Here is a 19,732-nt window from a genome sequence, read left to right as displayed (position 1 = left end):
GAAACAATTTTCTGAACCCGTTTGACTGTTCAGGCTCAGTGAGATCAATGCTTGTACCTGCTTGTCCATTTTATCCACATCACTTTTTTCTTTCTGCCGTGGAGAGAATGTTACCCATCACTGGTCTAAAGCATGTATTAAAGCAGTAGTCTTTCCCTAAAATGGATTTTTGGCTAACTATGAGTTATTGAGTAGAATTTATTAATAATCGTAAATAAATTTAAATAATCAGTACTGTAGGTCTACAAATTGCACTCAGTATCGTTGACATGATGGTGCAGGCAATTATGCTAAAATACATATTCCCAGACTATAAGCTACAGTATTTTGATATCTATGTTACTTTAGAGGAAAAAGAAGTAACCATTCATGTACTTTTATTTATTTATTTATTTATTTATTTATTTACTGCCTTTAGCCTTTCAGTTTTGTTTTTGTGTAACTCTGATGAAACTGGGTAAGAGTGCAGTCTTTTACATTTACAGACCGCAACATGTACACATTTGCAATCATTCAAGAGTCAAACAAGCAGACTGAACAGCACAAAACATTTAACACGTCCCAGTGTTAAAACATTTCTGTACTGTAAAATCCAAAGTCTTTATCACATCTTTATGGCTGTATTCGTATCAAGTGGATGCAGTTTTTGAGGAATGTTACTGCAGGAGTGGTTGTAAATTCTTAGTTGGCGTGTACAGTAGACATGAAGATGGCACTGTGCTCCTGCATTGCACCAACAAAATGTTGAATGAGATATGAGAAAAATAAATTAAGTTTATACAGAAACTGTCCAGCTAAACAAGATTTATTTATTTATTTCACTCTTTGTTGGCTGTAGGGAGCTGTGTTTTGCTGGGGAATTTTCTTGTTTATCCATCTGCCACAGATAAACAGACGACCTATCTGATCCAGGGTGTGATAGTTGAGGCAGCCTGTCATGGTCCCTCTTCATACAAAGCCTCTCTGGCCAGACCCCCACCCCCAGACAAGGCCACTGGTGGAATGCTGCGCCTGGTATTCTCCCACAGCTCGCAGGCTAAGGGCTGCAGCGGACTTAAATATGATCAGGCCCCTGTCTAAACATGCGTTTCACTATGGGTGTGTTCCGGGCCGCGCTGACAGCAGAAACACCTTAAATTGGGAAAAGTCCTCCTTTTGACCTGCTGTGCTCAGTTGGCTATTAATGGACACAGCATTCCTCGCCTTGGATGATTTATTACCTCTGATTATATTAATTTAAGAATCCCATCATATTGCTCTGTGTTATTACTGGTGATAATGATTCATTTATCTTCATTATAATGTCATACCCTTGGCTCTCAGCGTAGGTTGTTGATATAATATCCTTTTAAATGCTGGAATTTCTTTTAGAATCAGTAGTTCTTAAAGGTTTACTACTATTATGTAGCAGAATCTTTTGATTATTTAAAGAAATAATTTAAAGCAAGTTTTTTTTTTTTTTTTTTTTTGGAGTTTGCATTAGCAGATGAAATGCCGGTTACAGTATCTACAAAAGGTCAGTAATGTACCGGTAGGTGAGTGGAGTACTGATACTAGATCTGCTTTTGTCAGTGCTTGTGTCAAAGTTGGATGACAAAGAAGGAACCACTGAATCCTACACACTGACTGTCACTTATACTCCCTTTATAAACATGTAGAGTTAAATATTTTTTTATATGCTATGCTCTTCATAGGGCTGTGCAATTAATTGATATTTAATCGTGATTATGAGTACAGACTAATCAAGAAAAACGCTTATTATGCACATTACGTTTTGTCAACTCTTATTTTGTCCTGTGTTCTGAATGGAGAGGAAAAAAAGCTCAAACAGGACAAGTATTAGAAGGAAATTTCACAGTTCAAGGTGTTTTCACTGTTGATTTGTTAACTGTTTCACTGTTTGTTTTGTTAAATTCAATAATTACAATGTCTTTTCAAAAGTCAACGAGTAATTATGTAAAATAATCAAGATTTCAATATTGACCAAAGTAATTGTGATTATGATTCTTTCCATAATGGAGCAGCCCTACCTCTTCAGTATTCCTTTAGTGTGCCAGAACTTACTTGCAGTTATTAAAATTTGGATGTAAGGAAACATTTTCCTACTTATTGAGTCAGGGTCTACATTTTCACTACAGTTAGCTGAACCTTAGATCAATGTAGGTTACATGCCAGAATACTCCTTCCTCCAGTTAAAGGTTGTTTGAGGTTTTTAAAGCTTGTGTTGTTTGCTGAATCACATATTTGAACATTTCAGAACTTCCCCTTTCTGGGTTAAGTTCTCAGGTTGACTTTAGCTACTTCAGGAAACGTAAAGATAGACACAGGTTGTGAGCAAGTATTGGTGGTCTTTACTTCACTGACTCCCACAGTTTGAAAGCTGAACAAATGTGCCATAGAGCAGCATATATACTGCTGAATCACCGCCCCATGTGAAAAGAAATTTTTGTAGAATAGTTTTCTGTTCTTTGTTTGTGTGTATGCACCTGTGGTGTCAGCTGCAGGACATATATAAGCTGTGTGTGTTATTCTGTTTATGTGTATGAATCACCAGCACATTCCCTGTGTTGGAAGGTGGCCATGCTTGGAGGGTCTTGTGGTTCACGGTTGATTTAGTTGCTCGTCCCATCACTTCACTCCTATGGATTAGGGAGCATCCCGTCTTGACCTGGATTTGGAAATCCGTGCAACCTACTTTTAAGATAGAAATTTCACAAATGATGGATTTTTTTTTGTTTGTTAAATCTAATTGGGATGTTGCCATTGACATAAGACAATACCAAACTGATGGTACTGCCCAAATATACAGAAGAAACAAAAAAAATATCAAGAGTGAACAAAATGATTGAATTGAAAATTGAGTGAATCTCAAGTCATCTCCAGCAGGGATATTTAAAGGTTTACACTGTCCAGCATGAGCTCTGGTGATGTTGCTTGTTTAAGCAGACTTTAGGTTTGAGCTACTACTTTACTCAAGAATGTAATGATGTTGAATTTGACTGGAGGAGGTGCTGGCATTTGTATCCCACAGTTGAATGTTTCCGCTCCACTTTTTACAGAGGCGAAAGGATCAACTAAATGGCATTTATTGGTTTAAGGGTTATGTAGGCCAAAATTGTAACTGATGTTCCATCAGCATACAGTATCATGTTATGTAATATTCAAGGCTGCAACTGACGATTATTTTCATTATTGATGAATCTGCTGGTTATTCTTTTCAATCAAAAGTTTAGCTTAGAAATATTAAGTAAAAAAACACAGAAAATAGTGACAGTGTAATAGTGAAAACCCCCAATTACAAGTTGCAAGTGCTCATCAGCAAATTGCTTGTTTTGTCTGACCAACAATCCTAAATTGGTCCCTGCTGTTTTTCTCCGTAGATTCATCATTTGGTCTATAAAAGATCAGAAAATAGTAAAAAAAAAAATTCCATTCCATAATGATTCCCTAAAGCCCATGGTGATGTTGTCAAATCTCAAGTTTTGTCCAGCGGATGGTCCAAAACCTAAAAATAAGACAAACAAAAGTGACAAAACCTCACATTTGAGTGGCTGTGGGCTAGTTGGATGAAAAAATTATGAATGAATTATCAAAATACAATTATTTTTCTGCAGGTCGACTAATCAAACTTCTAGTTTTGTCATGAACAGTTGGAATACAAGTTCTGATTAAAGCAGTAACAGCAGTATTGTGATGGCCTTGCTGACCATTGTGCTGTTGTGTCTTTCAGGCCCGAAACATACAAACAGGGGAGCTTGCTGCTGTGAAGATCATAAAGTTGGAACCAGGTAAGAGTGATCTTCTCATTCTCAGCTTTTCTCATCACAATGAGGGAAAAATGTGTTTGTCAGAGCTGAGAAGGTCTGAAAAATAAGTCTAGTATTTCCCAGGGTTTTGAATGGAATGCACACAAAGTACTAAAAAGACTATAAATGAAAATATTGTTGTACAGTGCCAATACTCATGACTGCAAATATGTATGTGATCATAGCCCCATTGTCGCTTTACATATTTTGTTTAATGTGAAATGATGATCTTTGGTCAATATTCAAAATAACAATATATAGAGTCCAGAACCATGTCTATCTATAAGGTAATATGAAGAGCGATGTCACTTGATATCTTTCATGTGAAGAAGGAGAGGAGGACATTTCTGGCTGTGCCTGGCTTTGGTGTCTGTGCTGCTGTTGACCCAGTGACAGTTCCAGATTAGTGGGATTACGATGAGGGCTTTGTACCACCAGCAACCAGACTGATCTGAGACGATTACCAGTCAGTGAAGGAAGAGATTCACTTATGCTTGTTTTCTCTTTCGTTCATCATGTCACCTTTTGTGTTAGTCTGGCAGTGAGCGGTTGTGGGTGTGTTTTTGTAAGAGGTTTACATGTGTTGTTTTCTCTCAGGTGTCATCATGTCCTGTATCTGAGCTGTAATTTCAAATGGTCGCTCAGATTTTTTTTTCAATTTCCTGATAAATCTGTAGGGGTGTAGAGCTCTTAATTTAAGGCGATTCATATTCTGTTGGAATATAGCATGTGTGTGTGTGTGTGGGTGGGTGGCAGAAGATCAGGGGGCTGTTGCTTGGTTAATGGTAGCTGTGGTGTTCCCGGCGCGAGCCATTAAATTATGTCACCGCCTCTCGTTTCCAGTATGAAGGCTCCACACGTTGTCGCGAGGTCGTGTACCTCTGAATTTTTGTAACCCGGCACGTGCTGTGCATTTCATTTCGGCATTGGGTGGCGGCTGGGAAGACTGGTTGGGAAAGTTCTCCTGTACAAAAATCTGTATGATTCTCCATGTACAGACCGCAGGGAGTCAAACAGCCTTAAATATCTGGTCAGAGAGAGACACCACACTGGGAAAAGAAGAAGTATTTTGCTGGAGAGTGTGGAAAAACATGAGGGATCGCTTTGTCAAAGCTAAAAAAAAAAACCGGCCCTTATAGAAAGAGTGTTGGTAACATCAAGAGGCAGACAGTTACTGCCACTTATCTCCCAAGTGGAAATAACATTAATAATTGCACTAATGCAATGCTTTGACGCTACGTCGGTGTTTATAATGGATGTGTTTAGTACTGTTGCCAGGCAGCCTACTTTCCTTTCCTTTACTTCTTCTCTACTACTTCATGCTTATTCACAGATTATTTTGTCTGTACGCCCCCTGGCGTTCCGGAGAATACTGCAACGAACAATGCGTTGAGCATAAACGTCTCCGTGCATGCTCGTAGTGCGCACGCCATCTACGGAGGCCTGCGGCACGGTCTGTCGTGACTTTTGAGAATAGAAATAAATCCTATAAATTCTGTTAAAAATAGAAGTAAATCTATAAGTAAATAATTTTCTTCATCAGAGTGGACTCTGAAGATGTAACCTTACATCGAAACATTACTCACTGTAATGCACCTTAAAGGGGTGATAGAATGATTATATAGGATATTTCACACTGTTCCTTATGGTCTCCTAATGGGGTATGTAACATTGGTTGGGCTGAAAATGGCCTGGTTGATATTTTATGGGCCCTTATGCATCCCTGTGTTTTGGCCCTATTTGTAACAAGAGCTTTTCTTCCAAATATGGTATGGTCATGAATATTTAGATGAGCTGCGCGCTGATTGGTTGAGCGACTTGCCATCGCAGAACATTAGAGACGCAGCTGATTGGTTGTCGCGAATCCCCAATACACATACATTAGAGAAGCGACAGAATCTCATATTCCAGACACTGCAATCTTTCATTACCAAATTCACTTCTGAGACTTTTAAGCGAGAAATTAACTATATAAAGCTGAAATATGGGCTGTTTTCCAAACAATTGATGGCTAATTGCAAATTTGGTAAGACGTGTTCGGACTTTAGGAGCTCCACACAGTCTGACGGAAGCGGCAGCCTGCTGGGCTCCCACCCAGCGCAAAGTCACCCTTTGTGGATACTGCACTACGGGGCTCCGCGGCCAGCTGCCGGCATAACTAATATATTTACGGTTTGAATTTCGTCACGCCACTTATATAACATCATTCCCCAATGTCTTATAAAGCTAACCGTTGTGTCCGATTTGATTTTAAGGCATTTTTATGAACGCAAGGCGTCTTTGTAGGACGAGCAGCTGCTTGCTATATGTCCCATTCATTACAATGGGGAAATACCGCAGCTAGCTAGCTACACTTTCGTCATAACTAAATTATATTTACAGTTTGAATTTCGTCACGCCACTTATACAACATCATTCCCCAATGTCTTATAAAGCTAACCGTTGTGTCCGATTTGATTTTAAGGCATTTTTATGAACGCAAGGCGTCTTTGTAGGACGAGCAGCTGCTTGCTATATGTCCCATTCATTACAATGGGGAAACTACGCAGCTACCTAGCTACATTCGTCATAACAACATTATATTTACAGTTTGAATTTCGTCCGCCACTTATATAACATCATTCCCCAATGTATTATAAAGCTAACCGTTGTGTCCGATTTGATTTTAAGGCATTTTGTGAACGGCGTCTTTGTAGGAAAGCAGCTGCTTGCTATATGTCCCATTCATTACAATGGGGAAATACCGCGGCTAGCTAGCTACCTTTCGTCATAACTAAATTATATTTACAGTTTGAATTTCGTCACGCCACTTATATAACATCATTCCCCAATGTATTATAAAGCTAACCGTTGTGTCCGATTTGATTTTAAGGCATTTTTATGAACGGCGGCGTCTTTGTAGGAAAGCAGCTGCTTGCTATATGTCCCCATTACATTACAATGGGAAATACCACAGCTAGCTAGCTACACTTTTGCCATAACTAAATTATATTTACAGTTTGAATTTGTCCCGCCACTTATACAACATCATTCCCCCAATGTCTTATAAAGCTAACCGTTGTGTCCGATTTGATTTTAAGGCATTTTTATGAACGCAAGGCGTCTTTGTAGGTGGAGCAGCTGCTTGCTATATGTCCCATTCATTACAATGGGGAAATATCGCAGCTTGCTCACTTTCGCATAACTAAAGTATATTTACAGTTTGAATTTCGTCACGGCATGAATATTACAGGTTCCTCAAGGTCTTACAAAGCTTAGCTAACACTTGTCCGATTTCGGATTTCAATTGAATGTATTTTTGTGAATGTCAGAGTTAGGAGGAGGCTAGCTAGCTCTCATTGATGGACTCCATCTCACCGCGGCTCTATCAATGACACTCACGGACAAGAGGCTTTATTTCCCCGATTGTTTGTTTAAATAACTCAACACACATACCCATTATAAGATTAACTGGAACCTGCGTAACAAGCTCGCTGACACTGCGGTCAGGGCGGCGATGTAGCAACCCAGGCAGCACCAACACCGGCACTAAACTCCGACACACAGTCGGAGAAAATTTGCAAATAGCCATCCATTTTCGTAAAGCGGCCCATATTTGAGATTTGTAATGGTTGATTTCTCTCATAAAAAAGTTTCAGAAGTGAATTTTGTAATGGAATAACAGAGATCTGCGTGACCTAGCTAGATTCAGAAAACTAACTGATCTCAGGTCAGTTGTGTAGCCTATGTAAATGTTGGGGCGTGACCGTTCTCTTAATACACCCATGGGCTGACAAAGGTTCCGGTTTTTGGGAGGTTGACGTCAACTTCCAGCTTTGTTGGGATTCGCCCGTTTTCAGCGGCAGTTTCAAAATATGAGATTTTCATAGTAAAGGGGTGTCAATGGGATCATTTGTGCAAACTTAAATGATAAATAAGGAGTACAGAAATAATACACAGATAAAGAGTGGAAATAGGCTTAGTGTACAGTTAAGTTTTATGTTAAATAGGTTTAGAGCAGTGTTACATTTTCTAGTCAAAATGGCCCTAGCTATGTTCCTGTACATGTATCCCAGTTGATTAGCCCTCAGCAGGTTTTCCAAGTGTCTTTAAAGACCATTCATATTCTCTCGGTTCATGTTTAAGCAGGACTCTCTTTTCTTTATCCCCCACCTCCTCTTTTTGCAAGAGTCACTCCTTTCTGTGCTTCAGGTAAACAGCTTAGGCGGACCACAGAATCAAACAGGTTTGACCGGGAGGAGTGACGGTGCTATGAAGTGAGGGACCAAGAGAGAAAGGAGATAGGAGTGGTGAAGCTCTCTGGCTGCAGGCACTGTAGGGCACATCGCAGGTTAATCTGATTAGTTGGATGGTAAATAACTATTTAAGACCAAATTAGTGTTGGTCTTTATTCACTGACCATTGAGGGAAGACGGGGAAAGGAGAGCTTTTTTCTTGTTTTCTCTTTTCCTCTTGCAGTGTACACACTTTTAATAGTCATTTCTTATAAACACTATAATTACATCTCTCACTATTCCTCTTTTCTTGTTGCGACAAGTCATTTTCTGTCATTTTCCTTGTGTTTTGTCGTTACTGTCCCTGAGAAGTTGGCACCCGCCTCCTGGCTGTTTCCATTAGAAATTCTGCTGCAAGCCGTTTGGGTGTGGAACAATGTCTCCCATCTCTGCATGCAGTTATATTTATTTTCTATAAGGTGTTATGTCAGAAGCAGTAGCCTAACTTTTGGAAAGGTTTTCAAATCTCGGGATGGTGCGTAATTATTGATCTGTTTTCCCTTTTTAATTTAAATATAAACTTATGTATAAACTGACAGAACATCTATCAAACCATATTAGCGTGAGATTGGTCAAATCTTAACCTAGAATACCTCCAACACTGAATTGAAGCAATAAGCGAGGATGTGTATATTCAGAGAGCAGAGGGAAGCGCTCAGTCTGAGAGGAAGTGGCTACACTCTTAGGCCTACACCTTAACTCAAAGAGAATATTGTCTTTTTTTTTTCTTTTTTACCAAGCTCAGATTCATGTCACTGAAATAACCCTCGCTCAAAAGTTTGTGGCTCCTTGCACAATTTTCTCTCTGTCAACAATGTTGAAAATGTTTGTGATCAACAGTAGTTCCTCCTCTGAAATGACACAAAATGAAATAACAATAATTAATAAGTTCCCAAAATTGTGACTTTTCTCTAGCATTATATAGCAAACGAAGAATACTTCCACGTTCGTCCTCATCAAAGCAGTGTCAAGCACTAGCTTCTGTGAGACTGAGACATTCATCTCTAATTTTACAGATAGAAGGGAGCGGTTCAAATTGAATGATTGGCACTTTAACATAGCCTCTGTTGACATTCCTGAGCACACAAGTATTTATTCTTTTTACAGACTTGTCAAGCCTCTGTAACAAGAATAATAAAAAGATATGGACAGGATTAGCTTGTAGTAATGAATCATTGAAGCCAGGTCTCAAGCGTGCAGAGACAGGACTGTGACAGAGTGCTGAGCAAATGACAGAAATCTCATGAAGAGGATTTAAGCAGGAAGTTGAATCAAGCTATTTAATGTCCTATATTAGTCGATGCATCCAAAGCTACCATGTAAGACCAGTTGGATGTACACTCACGGTCAAAAGGGGTGCAGGTACATAGTTTTTGTTCTTTTATGTAGTTTAGACAACTAACAGTTACATTATCTCAAGCCTTCTGATGTGGCTAAATACCCAAATTTGTAGCTGATGATAAGTTTAAAGAAAATGGAAATTCACCGGTTTGTTGTTTATCAGCTGGGAATTTATGCACATGTTGGCATTCCAACCAGACTTTAATTCAGAGGCTCATGTGAGAGAGCCTAACCCCACCCAGACAGACTGAAAACAGGACTGCCCTTTTCACTGGGTAAAAACGTTGTTTGTGTGCTTGAAAAAAATGCCTCTGTGGTCCAGGATGTCTATCCAGAGATGTTTTCTTCCAAAATTAAAATGCCCCTGTATCATTTTAATTAGGCTAGACCACAAGCCACCTGGAGCTATGTATCGCAGTAAAGTGCAGGTCAACAACTTCTTTTTGTCTTCAGGCCACAGCTGGTGGTAGTTGCCAAACCTAGCTTGATACTATTTTGTGACGCAGCTGATATTTATTACAGAATGTATCCATCAAAACACCAGAATTGACACACTTGACCATATGTAGAAAAAAACAAAATATTGTGGCAGAGATTGTATCCATTAAATGAGCTTAATCCGGACCGATGCCTTTTATGACAGTCTGTTGATAGAGCGCTGAAGCTGGCAGAGTCTGGTAGATCTTAACCTCCTGTTAATGTATTCCAGGACTGCGTCTCTGCACAATTGGGAGCAGCTGGGCTTACATATTTTAGTCTTCTTACTTCCTACTGGTCGGATGTGTTAGAGTGCTTTGCTGACCTGGAAAGCGGCCTGGATATCAGCCTATACCACATAAACTTTAAAAGTACAAGGTGTTCCTTCTATTTTTATTGGCTGTTTTATAATCTGCTGTATTTACACAGAGATGAAATATTGAACCAAATAGTCAGAGGGAAATATGGGAAGAATTTGTTCTGTGGTTTTGATTTCGGCAATCTAAATGGAAATATTTAAGTGTTTTCTAAAACCTAAATTTTAAGGTGTGTACAACCTTTGTATCATCTGAAATGCTAGGAGTGTTTTGTTTTTTTTCTTCCAACATTTCAAATTCAAGGTTTGTTCTAGTGTAAAAAAAACATAAATTTTATTCTGTATGAATCATGAACCAAATTGTTATAATTTCATGCCCACAATCATTTTGTGAGGTGTTTATTTCCAAATGGATAATGTCTCATTTTAAAATGAAACATTTCCCTGGCAGAAAATGAAAATATAACTTTTTGTCCATGTGTCTGTGTGATTTCTCCCTCTGTTTCCAGGGGATGACTTTTCCATCATACAGCAGGAAATCTTCATGGTGAAGGAATGCATGCACCACAATATTGTGGCCTACTTTGGGAGCTACCTCTGGTAAGAGCCAGCTTAAAATACACCCGCTTTGTCATTTTATCCTCTATTTTCTTCTTTCTCGCAGCCAGACCAAGGTGTAACATTTGTGGAATTCATACGTTACTGCCAAAAGCATTTAATGACCCGGAGCCACTGCCTGAAACTCCCTTGATGTAATTAATCACTTAGTCACACCTGTTTGTGAAAGTGTGACTCAACCTTTCAACTGTAGTAGCAACTCGTAGTGCTGAGTAGGCCTTTCAGCGCCAGGATGTAGCTCTTATGTTTTAACGGAGCCTATGTTTTGTGGCTGGTATCTGAGAGGAAGTAGGGCCGGTCCACCCACCACTGCCTCAGACTTCCAGCAGGTTTAACTGGAATATGAGCCTCTGATCTGTTTTATATGGCTGTTAGTCCAGAGAGATGCATGTCTTATCACAGCAGGCATGTCTTATGCAGTCTCGCCGCATAGAGCACAAATGGTTATTGTAAAATGTTAATGAGCAACCCACCATGCGTTAATTTTTTATTAAACTCGATTAATTGTATTAGAAGAACCACAGTTTTGTGGGGGAATCAAGTTTCCGTTCAGATCTGTTTCCTGACCTAAAATCATTTCCATGTCCAGCTAAAAGGTTTGAAAAGTAGCACAGTTGTAATTGGGGAATCTGAGGCAGTGTACAGTACAGTATCCTCACCGCTGCTGGCAAAGTGTAACAGTTGGATCACAGTCACACTGGTCTTATTTTTAGCTATTTATCAGAGGGTTGTCATCATTTTTCGACTCACCCCTCTCTTCTCAGACATCCAGTACTTAACCTCATTTATTAACTTGTTTAACAAGACACCTTTGTGTGTCTAGCTAACTAGCAAAGCAGCAGTTCCTATTGTAATCATTTTCTCTAATGTCATCAGTCGAGAGAAGCTTTGGATATGTATGGAGTACTGTGGTGGAGGATCTCTGCAGGACATTTATCATGGTGAGCTTTTCATTACTGGAAAGATGCAGTCATAAAATGTTTTTTTAAATACTGCATATCCATTGTAAAAGTTTTTCTGCCTTAATCCTTGCCCTGCAAACATGGAATTAAATTGTGTCGTTATAGTGACGGGACCTCTCTCGGAGCTTCAGATAGCATATGTCTGCAGAGAGACCATACAGGTAATTGCACTTTTAAATCATTTATAAAAAAGAATATTTCAATATTTGGAATATCAGTTGAACTCATTACTGAATACATTCATTTCCTTTACAGGGTTTGGGATATCTGCACAGCAAGGGCAAGATGCACCGTGACATCAAGGTATATTTTTTCTATTTTGTTTTGTTCTCTTTTAGCCTTAATCTTATCCAGTTCAGACCTATTGTTATCTGCCACATGCTGACACTTTGCCTCATGCCAACACAGAGAGATTAACATAAAAAAAACTTTTAGCAACAAATCTCAAAACAAAAGAGAATGGGAGGGGGAAGAAAAGAAGATGAGTGAAACTGACAAAAAGATGCAGCAGTTGCACAGCTTGAAAACAATGAATGTCTCTGTAAACTGTGGTTGGTCCTTAAGCAGTCCAGAGGTCTGACCTCTCTGATGCAGCAGCGCTGTAGAGGTGTGAACTGAAGTCACACGAAAAGTGTAGCCGGGTATGTGCTCACTCGAAAACGTGTCACTCGCAGCGGTTTTGAGGTTGAGCTGAAGTTGATCAAGCCTGGTGCATGCACACGGACTGGAGCCTCAGTCTCATGTGTTATCACAGAAGGTCAGGGCTGAACCTATTATCTTTACTCAGCTCTACGCAGCAAGCACTTCCTGTTTCCTTTACTCTCACCGCAGGATGCCACCAGGGAGACTGTCAGTCACAGCCAACAGAAACAGTCAGTGGAACTGTCAAAAAGCAGTGATACTGGTGCAACTCTACTGGCAGTCAGATCAGTAACAGACCGGTTAATGCTTCAGCTAGACCAGATGTTACTGAGAAAGTTCAACATTTGGCACTTTGTTATGAACCAGTTGAACACATCAGCTCAGCATTTTCAGCCTCAATCTCATGATACTAAAATATTATTATGGTCTCTTGAATGTATTTTCTTGCAGTAAAAAAAAATGTTTATGGGATTTTTTAACAGGGCGCCAACATACTTCTTACAGACAACGGAGATGTGAAGTTAGGTAAGTTGCTCTTTAGCATCTTAATTCTCAAGGACCTGAACTCTTCTGTAGCTTTCAGTCGTACGTGGATTACATAATCTGAAAAGCCCTGTCAAACCTTGTTACAGCTGACTTTGGAGTTGCAGCCAAAATAACTGCAACCATTGCCAAAAGGAAGTCCTTCATTGGAACACCTTACTGGTGAGTGTGTCACCCTTATCAAATGAGCCATTGGGCCTTTGAATTCGGCTTTTTTGAATAGGTTAAAAACAAAAAACACCAACTTTTTTTATTCACAAGTGCAATGGTTAAATACTAAATCAGATACTAGAACATTTTCCAGTCTGTCACCATATTTTATCTAACAATTTGTGGTTACAAAGTTTACAAGTGTTTAGATAGATGCTTGACACAGGCTTTTACCTGCCCATCAGTCAGCTGATTAACTTCCTCAATACACGGTGAAGTTTTAATGCACAAGCACGCAGATGAACGTAGTGTTTCCCACAGATTAGAAAGCAATTTGTGGGGTCAGGTTCTAGCTCACCCAGTAAGAGCGTTCCTGCAGCGGCGCAGGGTTCAAATCCGACCTGCTGCCCTTTGCTGCGTGTCATCCCCCATCTCTCTCTCTCCCCCTTTCATGTCTATCCACTTTCAAAGTAAAGGGAAAAGCCCCCAAAAAAGAATCTTAAAAAAAAATGAAGCAATTTGTGGCACGTGCGGTGAAATACTTATTTCAAATTAAGTAAATCAGAAACTGAGGAGGACACGCTGTTGGATGATGTCCTCCTTTCCAACTATTTCTTTAATGCCTAACAAATCTATCTCTTTCTCTCCCTGACCTCGACAACCCAACTGTATTTTACCGCAAACTTGCGACTAGTTAACTTTCTAAAGCTGGCGCAATCGGGACTCCAACATTAACACACTGACAACATTGTATTCAGAATATAAAATATTTTTTATAGGACTTTTTAATGTGTGATTGTATAAAGGTGTTCACGAGATACCAACCTTTCATGAACTTTTGAATTTCGCCAGCCGTAATCTCTTGTTTTGATGGAGACTGTGTGTGTGTGTGTGTGTGTGTGTGTGAGCGACAGAGACGGAGGAGAGCAGGGAAAGGAAATGCAGCTGAACTAAATGGCGTTTAAAAAAAAAAAATGTGGCGGCCGGTGTTGATTGTATGGCGTGCCACCACAAATTGGTCTCTGTGTGGGAAACACTGGAACGGCACACTGTGTGTGCGAGTGCGCAAGCAATGACAAAAGGCTATTTCTAAATAAATATAGTGGATATAATGGACAGGATTTGATATTTCATCATGTAAAAATCGGGGCAATTGAAACTCTAGGAGAACAGCTGGAAGAGGGGCAGGGAAATCAAAAGGGTTGGCAAGCAGGGGATGCATGTTAGATCATTTATCAGATCATTTATAATATTGCTCAACATGGTCACCGAAAGGAAGCGGGCAGCCTTCAGCAGCCCATGAAAGATAAACTACTTAAATAACAAAAAGTAATAGGCCTACACATGATAAAGAAAGGAGAATTCATCTGAAAGTAGCACAAGGAAACAGTACCAGTGGGACTTAAGTTTCAGTTTCCAGCTGAAGTTAAATGTTGTTTGTGAGCAGCAACAGTTATGTTTACAACAGCAAAGTCACTATATGAACTCATACCGAGTGAAGTTTAGAAAGAATGAAGATTCAAGAGATGTATTGTTCACAGACATAAGTCAGTATCAGTCATTCATCCTGTCCTCCCTCCTCTGTTGAGGTCCGATGTCATTGACGACCATAATAATTAGTCATGTGGACTTACCGCTAAAAGACTTGGGAGGGAAATGCCAAATTTTAAGATGCGTGGCAAACTAAGATAACATGTTAGACTTCATACATTTTTATTTTAACTTGTCACAATTTACTATTGGCCGAACTAGCGAGTTGTGTGTGTGTGTGTGTGTGTGTTTAACATAAACGGCAGTGGATGAGCGAGAGATTAAAATATCGCCTTCTACATGGTTATGCCTGTTGAACTGGTGTATTGATAAAATATTTGCTTTTTCCTCACAAAGATTTTATTGCACTTACTTAGGCTACAGTAAGAAGTAGTTGTCTCCATTGGGGTGTGTGTGTTTCAGTTCTTATATGTTCATATCGTGATGATGATGATAATAATACTATCAGTCAGCACTCTTAATTTCTATATTCACATTATAGACACCACCTCTGACTATCCCCGTAACAGTTTGTCCACAATTAAGCATATTGACCATACGGTCTAGGTATAAACTAGGTTTTGACCTAGTCTTGTTTCCTTATGTTTGGAGAGTCTTCACTGAATTCTTGTCCTGAATTTGTGCAGGATGGCTCCAGAAGTAGCAGCAGTGGAGAAGAACGGTGGCTACAACCAGCTGTGTGATATCTGGGCTGTTGGCATCACGTCCATAGAGCTGGCTGAGCTACAGCCTCCAATGTTTGACCTACACCCGATGAGGTAGGTTTTACTTTCCTTGAAAAAGCATCAGTCGAAACGTTCTCAGATGATTCTTAGGCTAATTTCTCCTTTTGTGTTACTGTAATGTTAACGTAATCATGTCTTTTCATTACTTCAATGGTGTTCCTATCGTAGGAGGTGGTGTCTACAAACTATGTTTAGACTATTATAAGAAGAGTTTACAGGCTTACTGTACTTAAGTTCACCTTACTTAAGTATATTTCCCTCTTTAAGTCTGTCTTAACCACTCTTAATCCAAGTTTTTTGTTTTTCCTTAGGGCCTTGTTTTTGATGTCGAAGAGCAACTTTCAGCCTCCAAAGTTAAAAGACAAAAACAAATGGTGAGTGCCCCAGAATGTTCAGTATGCTTTTCTGCGATTACTTTGATACTTTACACAATAATCGTGACGACCATTGCATTAAAACATAATCCTCATGTTCCCCAGGTCCACCTCCTTCCATAACTTTGTCAAAGTGTCTCTAACAAAGAACCCAAAGAAGAGGCCCACTGCAGAAAAACTTCTATCGGTAATATTTCATATTGCTCTCTTAGACATATGGTAGACATTATATAGTAGGAGACTGAAATGTTTGCAACAAAGAATGTATTGCAGTTAGCCAACTTTCAAAAGTCATGCCTGAGTTCTGTCTTTTACAGTTTCTTCCTTTAATTGAAATTAGAAATTGCATTTTTTTGTATTATCATTTGTGAGTTCTGAGGACCAGAAAAAGAAGTAGAGGATCTCAGTTGGCCCAATGAGCTTTTGTGTGGTTTGGCTGAATTTCTAGCTGCTTGGGTCAGAGTCAGACCATTGCCCTAAATGGTTGTTTAAAACCCAGTTATAGTCTACGTATTAAAGAAAAGTTATTAGCAATTACATTCTTTAACAATGTCAACAAAGCCTCAGTCCAGAGGAAGAAGACTCAGGCTCCAGCCTTGTGTGCATGCATTAAAAAAACTATCTTTTAAGAAGCAGACAGTTCAGCTGCTTCCTAAAATATGGTTCCTATCATCATTAACACAGTGCAGGTCTCTGAGGAAAGGTGTCTCATCCTGATGGTCCAGGAATGTGATGATTAATGCAGGTGGTTTAATTACTCTATAACAGTGAAAGTTGGATTTGATATCCATTTCTGCAGGGATTTTGATGTTCCAGTTAGCAAGGACTTGCGTGTGAGATTATGAGATGTCAGACCACTAACTATTATTCTCAAATTATGCTCCTGTTTATGATACCTTTTTGATTTGTTTTCATGCAGCATGTGTACGTGGCCCAGACGGGTTTGACAAGGAGGCTCGCTCTTGACCTTCTAGATAAGATGAACAACCCAGACAACCACCAGCATTACAGTGAGGTGGACGACGATGACCTCGAGGTAATGTCTGATTCATATAAAAACTAAGACTGGGGGAAATTTACTTTTGCTTTGAAAAAATTAAGAAGGAAATTAAATCTGTACTCAGCCAACAAAGAAGCGTTTAAAGAAGTACGCACACAATTTTTTTTTTCAATTTTAATCGAAATTGGGTCAATCTATCACCGGTCCAGTATGTATGACCATAAAAAGCATTGGGTTAACAAATGCATCCAAACTTTTTTCTTGACCCAGTTTAAAAAAACATATTATATTGGGTTATTTGACCCAGTAACAATTTCATATTGACATTTCTGTTGGGTCATCAATTAAACCAAAAACTATATTTTTAGTGTTCAGTTTGGACAAAAAAATGCTTTTTACAACATTGACAACTTTTTTGAAAGTATATACTTTGAAATATGAAAAATGTGCCCCCATTTGTTCATTGATCTTGTTGCAGGGAAATTATAAAAAAACTAAAAAAACTTTTCTAATTTGACCAAATATTGTAGTTAAAGAGACTTTAATGAACTGACAGACTCTCCATCAGCAGTGAATGTAAATATTAGCACAGCTGTTTTTAATATAATATGATAAAAGGTGAGATTTGCCCAAGTGTGTATTCATGTTCTCTTAAAGCTTCCCTTCCCCCTCTTCTTGATTCTCTCCATTGACATTATTATTCCAACTGGAATCAACATCACATCTATGTGGCAGCCAAAGAGGTGGTACCAGTGCCTTTTAAAAGACCATTGTGCTTTTCTCCCCCTGACAGCAGTAGCACTGTCTTGGCGACCATGAATGAAAAACCCTGAAGGGTATTGACTGCAAGCAATGGAGCTTGTTGCAAACAAACAGCCTCTGGGATGCATAATAATGCGATGATGCATAGACCCAGTACAAAAAGTAGCTCTCAGTTCTCAGAATTTGTTTTTACATATTATTCCAAAAGATAAATGTCAAGATTGCGCTAAATGGCTCAAGGCAATGCAGTGTCACTGTTATATAATTTGATAACACTTTACCCACTCTGCACTGTCTTGTGAAGTGCTACTCACACTGTCAAAACCTATTTCCTTATCTTTAAATCTCTGTCTCTTTCACTCTTTGCTTCAGCCCCTCTCTGCAGTCAGACACACCATCCGCTCCACCAACAAACAAGCCAGGGCAGAGAGGACACGCTCAGAGATAGACTGTAAGTAAACAAAAAGCCCCAACCCATCACTAAGACAAAAGCCAACCCCCTGCCATGAATCTGTCCTGTCATTTGTCAGCATGTCAGTCAGCCTGGCTCTGTAGGTTGATAGAGGTCTGGTGGCTTGTCAGAGGGTCATCCCACTAATCCTGCAGCACTGGCTGGCACTTTTCCAGACCACAGCATGTGGTAGTGTGTATAAAAATAGCCTGGGGATTCACGGAAGAGAAAGTGGATGTAGTAGAGTCCGTTAAGTTAACTGTCCCTCATGTTTTACTCAATGAATAATGTGAATAAAGCTTGTCTGAAGGACTCATAAAGGTTTCTTGAGGAATTTGGTTTTCAGTCAACAAGGGTTGATACTGAATTTGGCAGAGGATCCAGCTTATTAGATTGTGTACATGCATTATTTTGCGTAAATTTATTATTTTGCAACCCTTCAGGGAAGTTGTTGTGCGTCTGTGTTGTCGTCAGTAGTTGTAGATAAAGTTGAACGCTGTGTTGTGCCTGTCGTGTAAGAAGTGTTTCTCATTTCATCATTTTGGGTTGATGTAGTAACAGTCTAGTGGTAAGATATGTGTCTCTGTTAGATGTTTGTCCTATTTATCTGTGGCGATTCGTGCTGTGCCTCATTGTGTTTTGTGCTTGTTCGTACTGTGATTGTACCAGATGCACTTCTTGTTTAGTTTTATCTATATTTCTCACAATTACATCTGACTTTCCCTCCTACATTAAGCAAACAATGGGACAAACCAAGGAGGGCCGTGCTCAAGTCCTAGCATCACTGAGGGACACAGGGGGGACGCAGGTCAGTGACAGTGTAGTGAGACAGTATGTGTCGGCTTAATTCCCTTGCTCGCTCCCAAGACTTCCTGAGATATAGGATAATGTCGTAGCACATAACAGAACATTGTGTTTGAGAGTTAAGTGGCACTAATAAGGTGAGTTCCTCTGCATGGGGTGGCTACTTATGGTTTGTTTAGCTTGAATGCAGTTGAATAATTTGGACATTGTGACATCCTAATTCCTGTCAGACTGACTGAAATAACTATTACATAACAAAATTACATTGTAGATGACTAATCAGATTCTAACAAGGAAGTTAAGTTTGACTCGTACGTCTCACCCGATTCCTCAACTTTCTCGAACGTGTCGCTGTAGTCTGTTAGTGACTCACCTCCTCGCTGTTGTCTAGGTTTTAAATACTGCAGCACCTCCACATTATCAGCATACCTCAAGCAGAAAAATACACCAGGAAAGAAAAAAAATCTGTGGTCTAAATTCTTAAACACAAAGTTTCTTTGTTAATGAGAAGCTGATTATGTGGGGGTATTTATTGGCAGGTTGGTTTTCTTCCGCCTCCATAACTACAGCAGGATCACACCGTGTTTACACTGGACACTAAACTAAACCAGTCTCCTCTGTGGGATCAATTGTTTGACAGAATGTGACCTCAAACCTAAACTAAGAGGAATCTGTTCCATGATTTATTTGTTTTTCTTGCTCTCTCACTAATATTTCCCCAAAGTGAACAGATCTGGTTAGTGTCAAGTGTAATCTTTGTTTGTCTTTGGTGACTGACTTTAGACTCCAGACCAAACATTCACATAGTAGCATAATACATCAATAAAGGACCTCTGTGGTGTTTTGGCAGGTACATTGTAATGGAAGCAGAGGATCTGCTGTTGGTTCATTCTTACACCCACACAGGTGTTTTCAGTTAATGTGGCTGATTAGACC

General features: G+C 39.4%; 1 protein-coding gene across 8 annotated transcripts in view; it reads left to right on the top strand.

Moving 5' to 3' along the window:
• Nucleotides 1-19,732, top strand: part of map4k5 (mitogen-activated protein kinase kinase kinase kinase 5) — a 36,457-nt gene that overhangs the window by 2,092 nt on the left and 14,633 nt on the right. For 5 of the 8 annotated variants that reach the window (XM_039786064.1, XM_039786063.1, XM_039786067.1 and 2 more), the window contains exons 3-15: nucleotides 3,731-3,788; nucleotides 10,724-10,814; nucleotides 11,709-11,773; nucleotides 11,900-11,955; nucleotides 12,050-12,097; nucleotides 12,919-12,961; nucleotides 13,069-13,141; nucleotides 15,307-15,438; nucleotides 15,717-15,779; nucleotides 15,885-15,966; nucleotides 16,699-16,815; nucleotides 17,914-17,992; nucleotides 18,729-18,800. In XM_039786064.1, the coding sequence (XP_039641998.1) occupies nucleotides 3,731-3,788; nucleotides 10,724-10,814; nucleotides 11,709-11,773; nucleotides 11,900-11,955; nucleotides 12,050-12,097; nucleotides 12,919-12,961; nucleotides 13,069-13,141; nucleotides 15,307-15,438; nucleotides 15,717-15,779; nucleotides 15,885-15,966; nucleotides 16,699-16,815; nucleotides 17,914-17,992; nucleotides 18,729-18,800 (979 nt within the window). The remainder of the gene's footprint in view (nucleotides 1-3,730; nucleotides 3,789-10,723; nucleotides 10,815-11,708; nucleotides 11,774-11,899; nucleotides 11,956-12,049; nucleotides 12,098-12,918; nucleotides 12,962-13,068; nucleotides 13,142-15,306; nucleotides 15,439-15,716; nucleotides 15,780-15,884; nucleotides 15,967-16,698; nucleotides 16,816-17,913; nucleotides 17,993-18,728; nucleotides 18,801-19,732) is intronic. The other 3 variants (XM_039786071.1, XM_039786070.1, XM_039786069.1) reach the window with 1 other exon arrangement.

Source organism: Perca fluviatilis, chromosome 20, assembly GCF_010015445.1.
Source record: "Perca fluviatilis chromosome 20, GENO_Pfluv_1.0, whole genome shotgun sequence".
NCBI lineage: Eukaryota > Metazoa > Chordata > Actinopteri > Perciformes > Percidae > Perca > Perca fluviatilis.
This window is presented reverse-complemented; position numbering and strand designations above follow the sequence as displayed.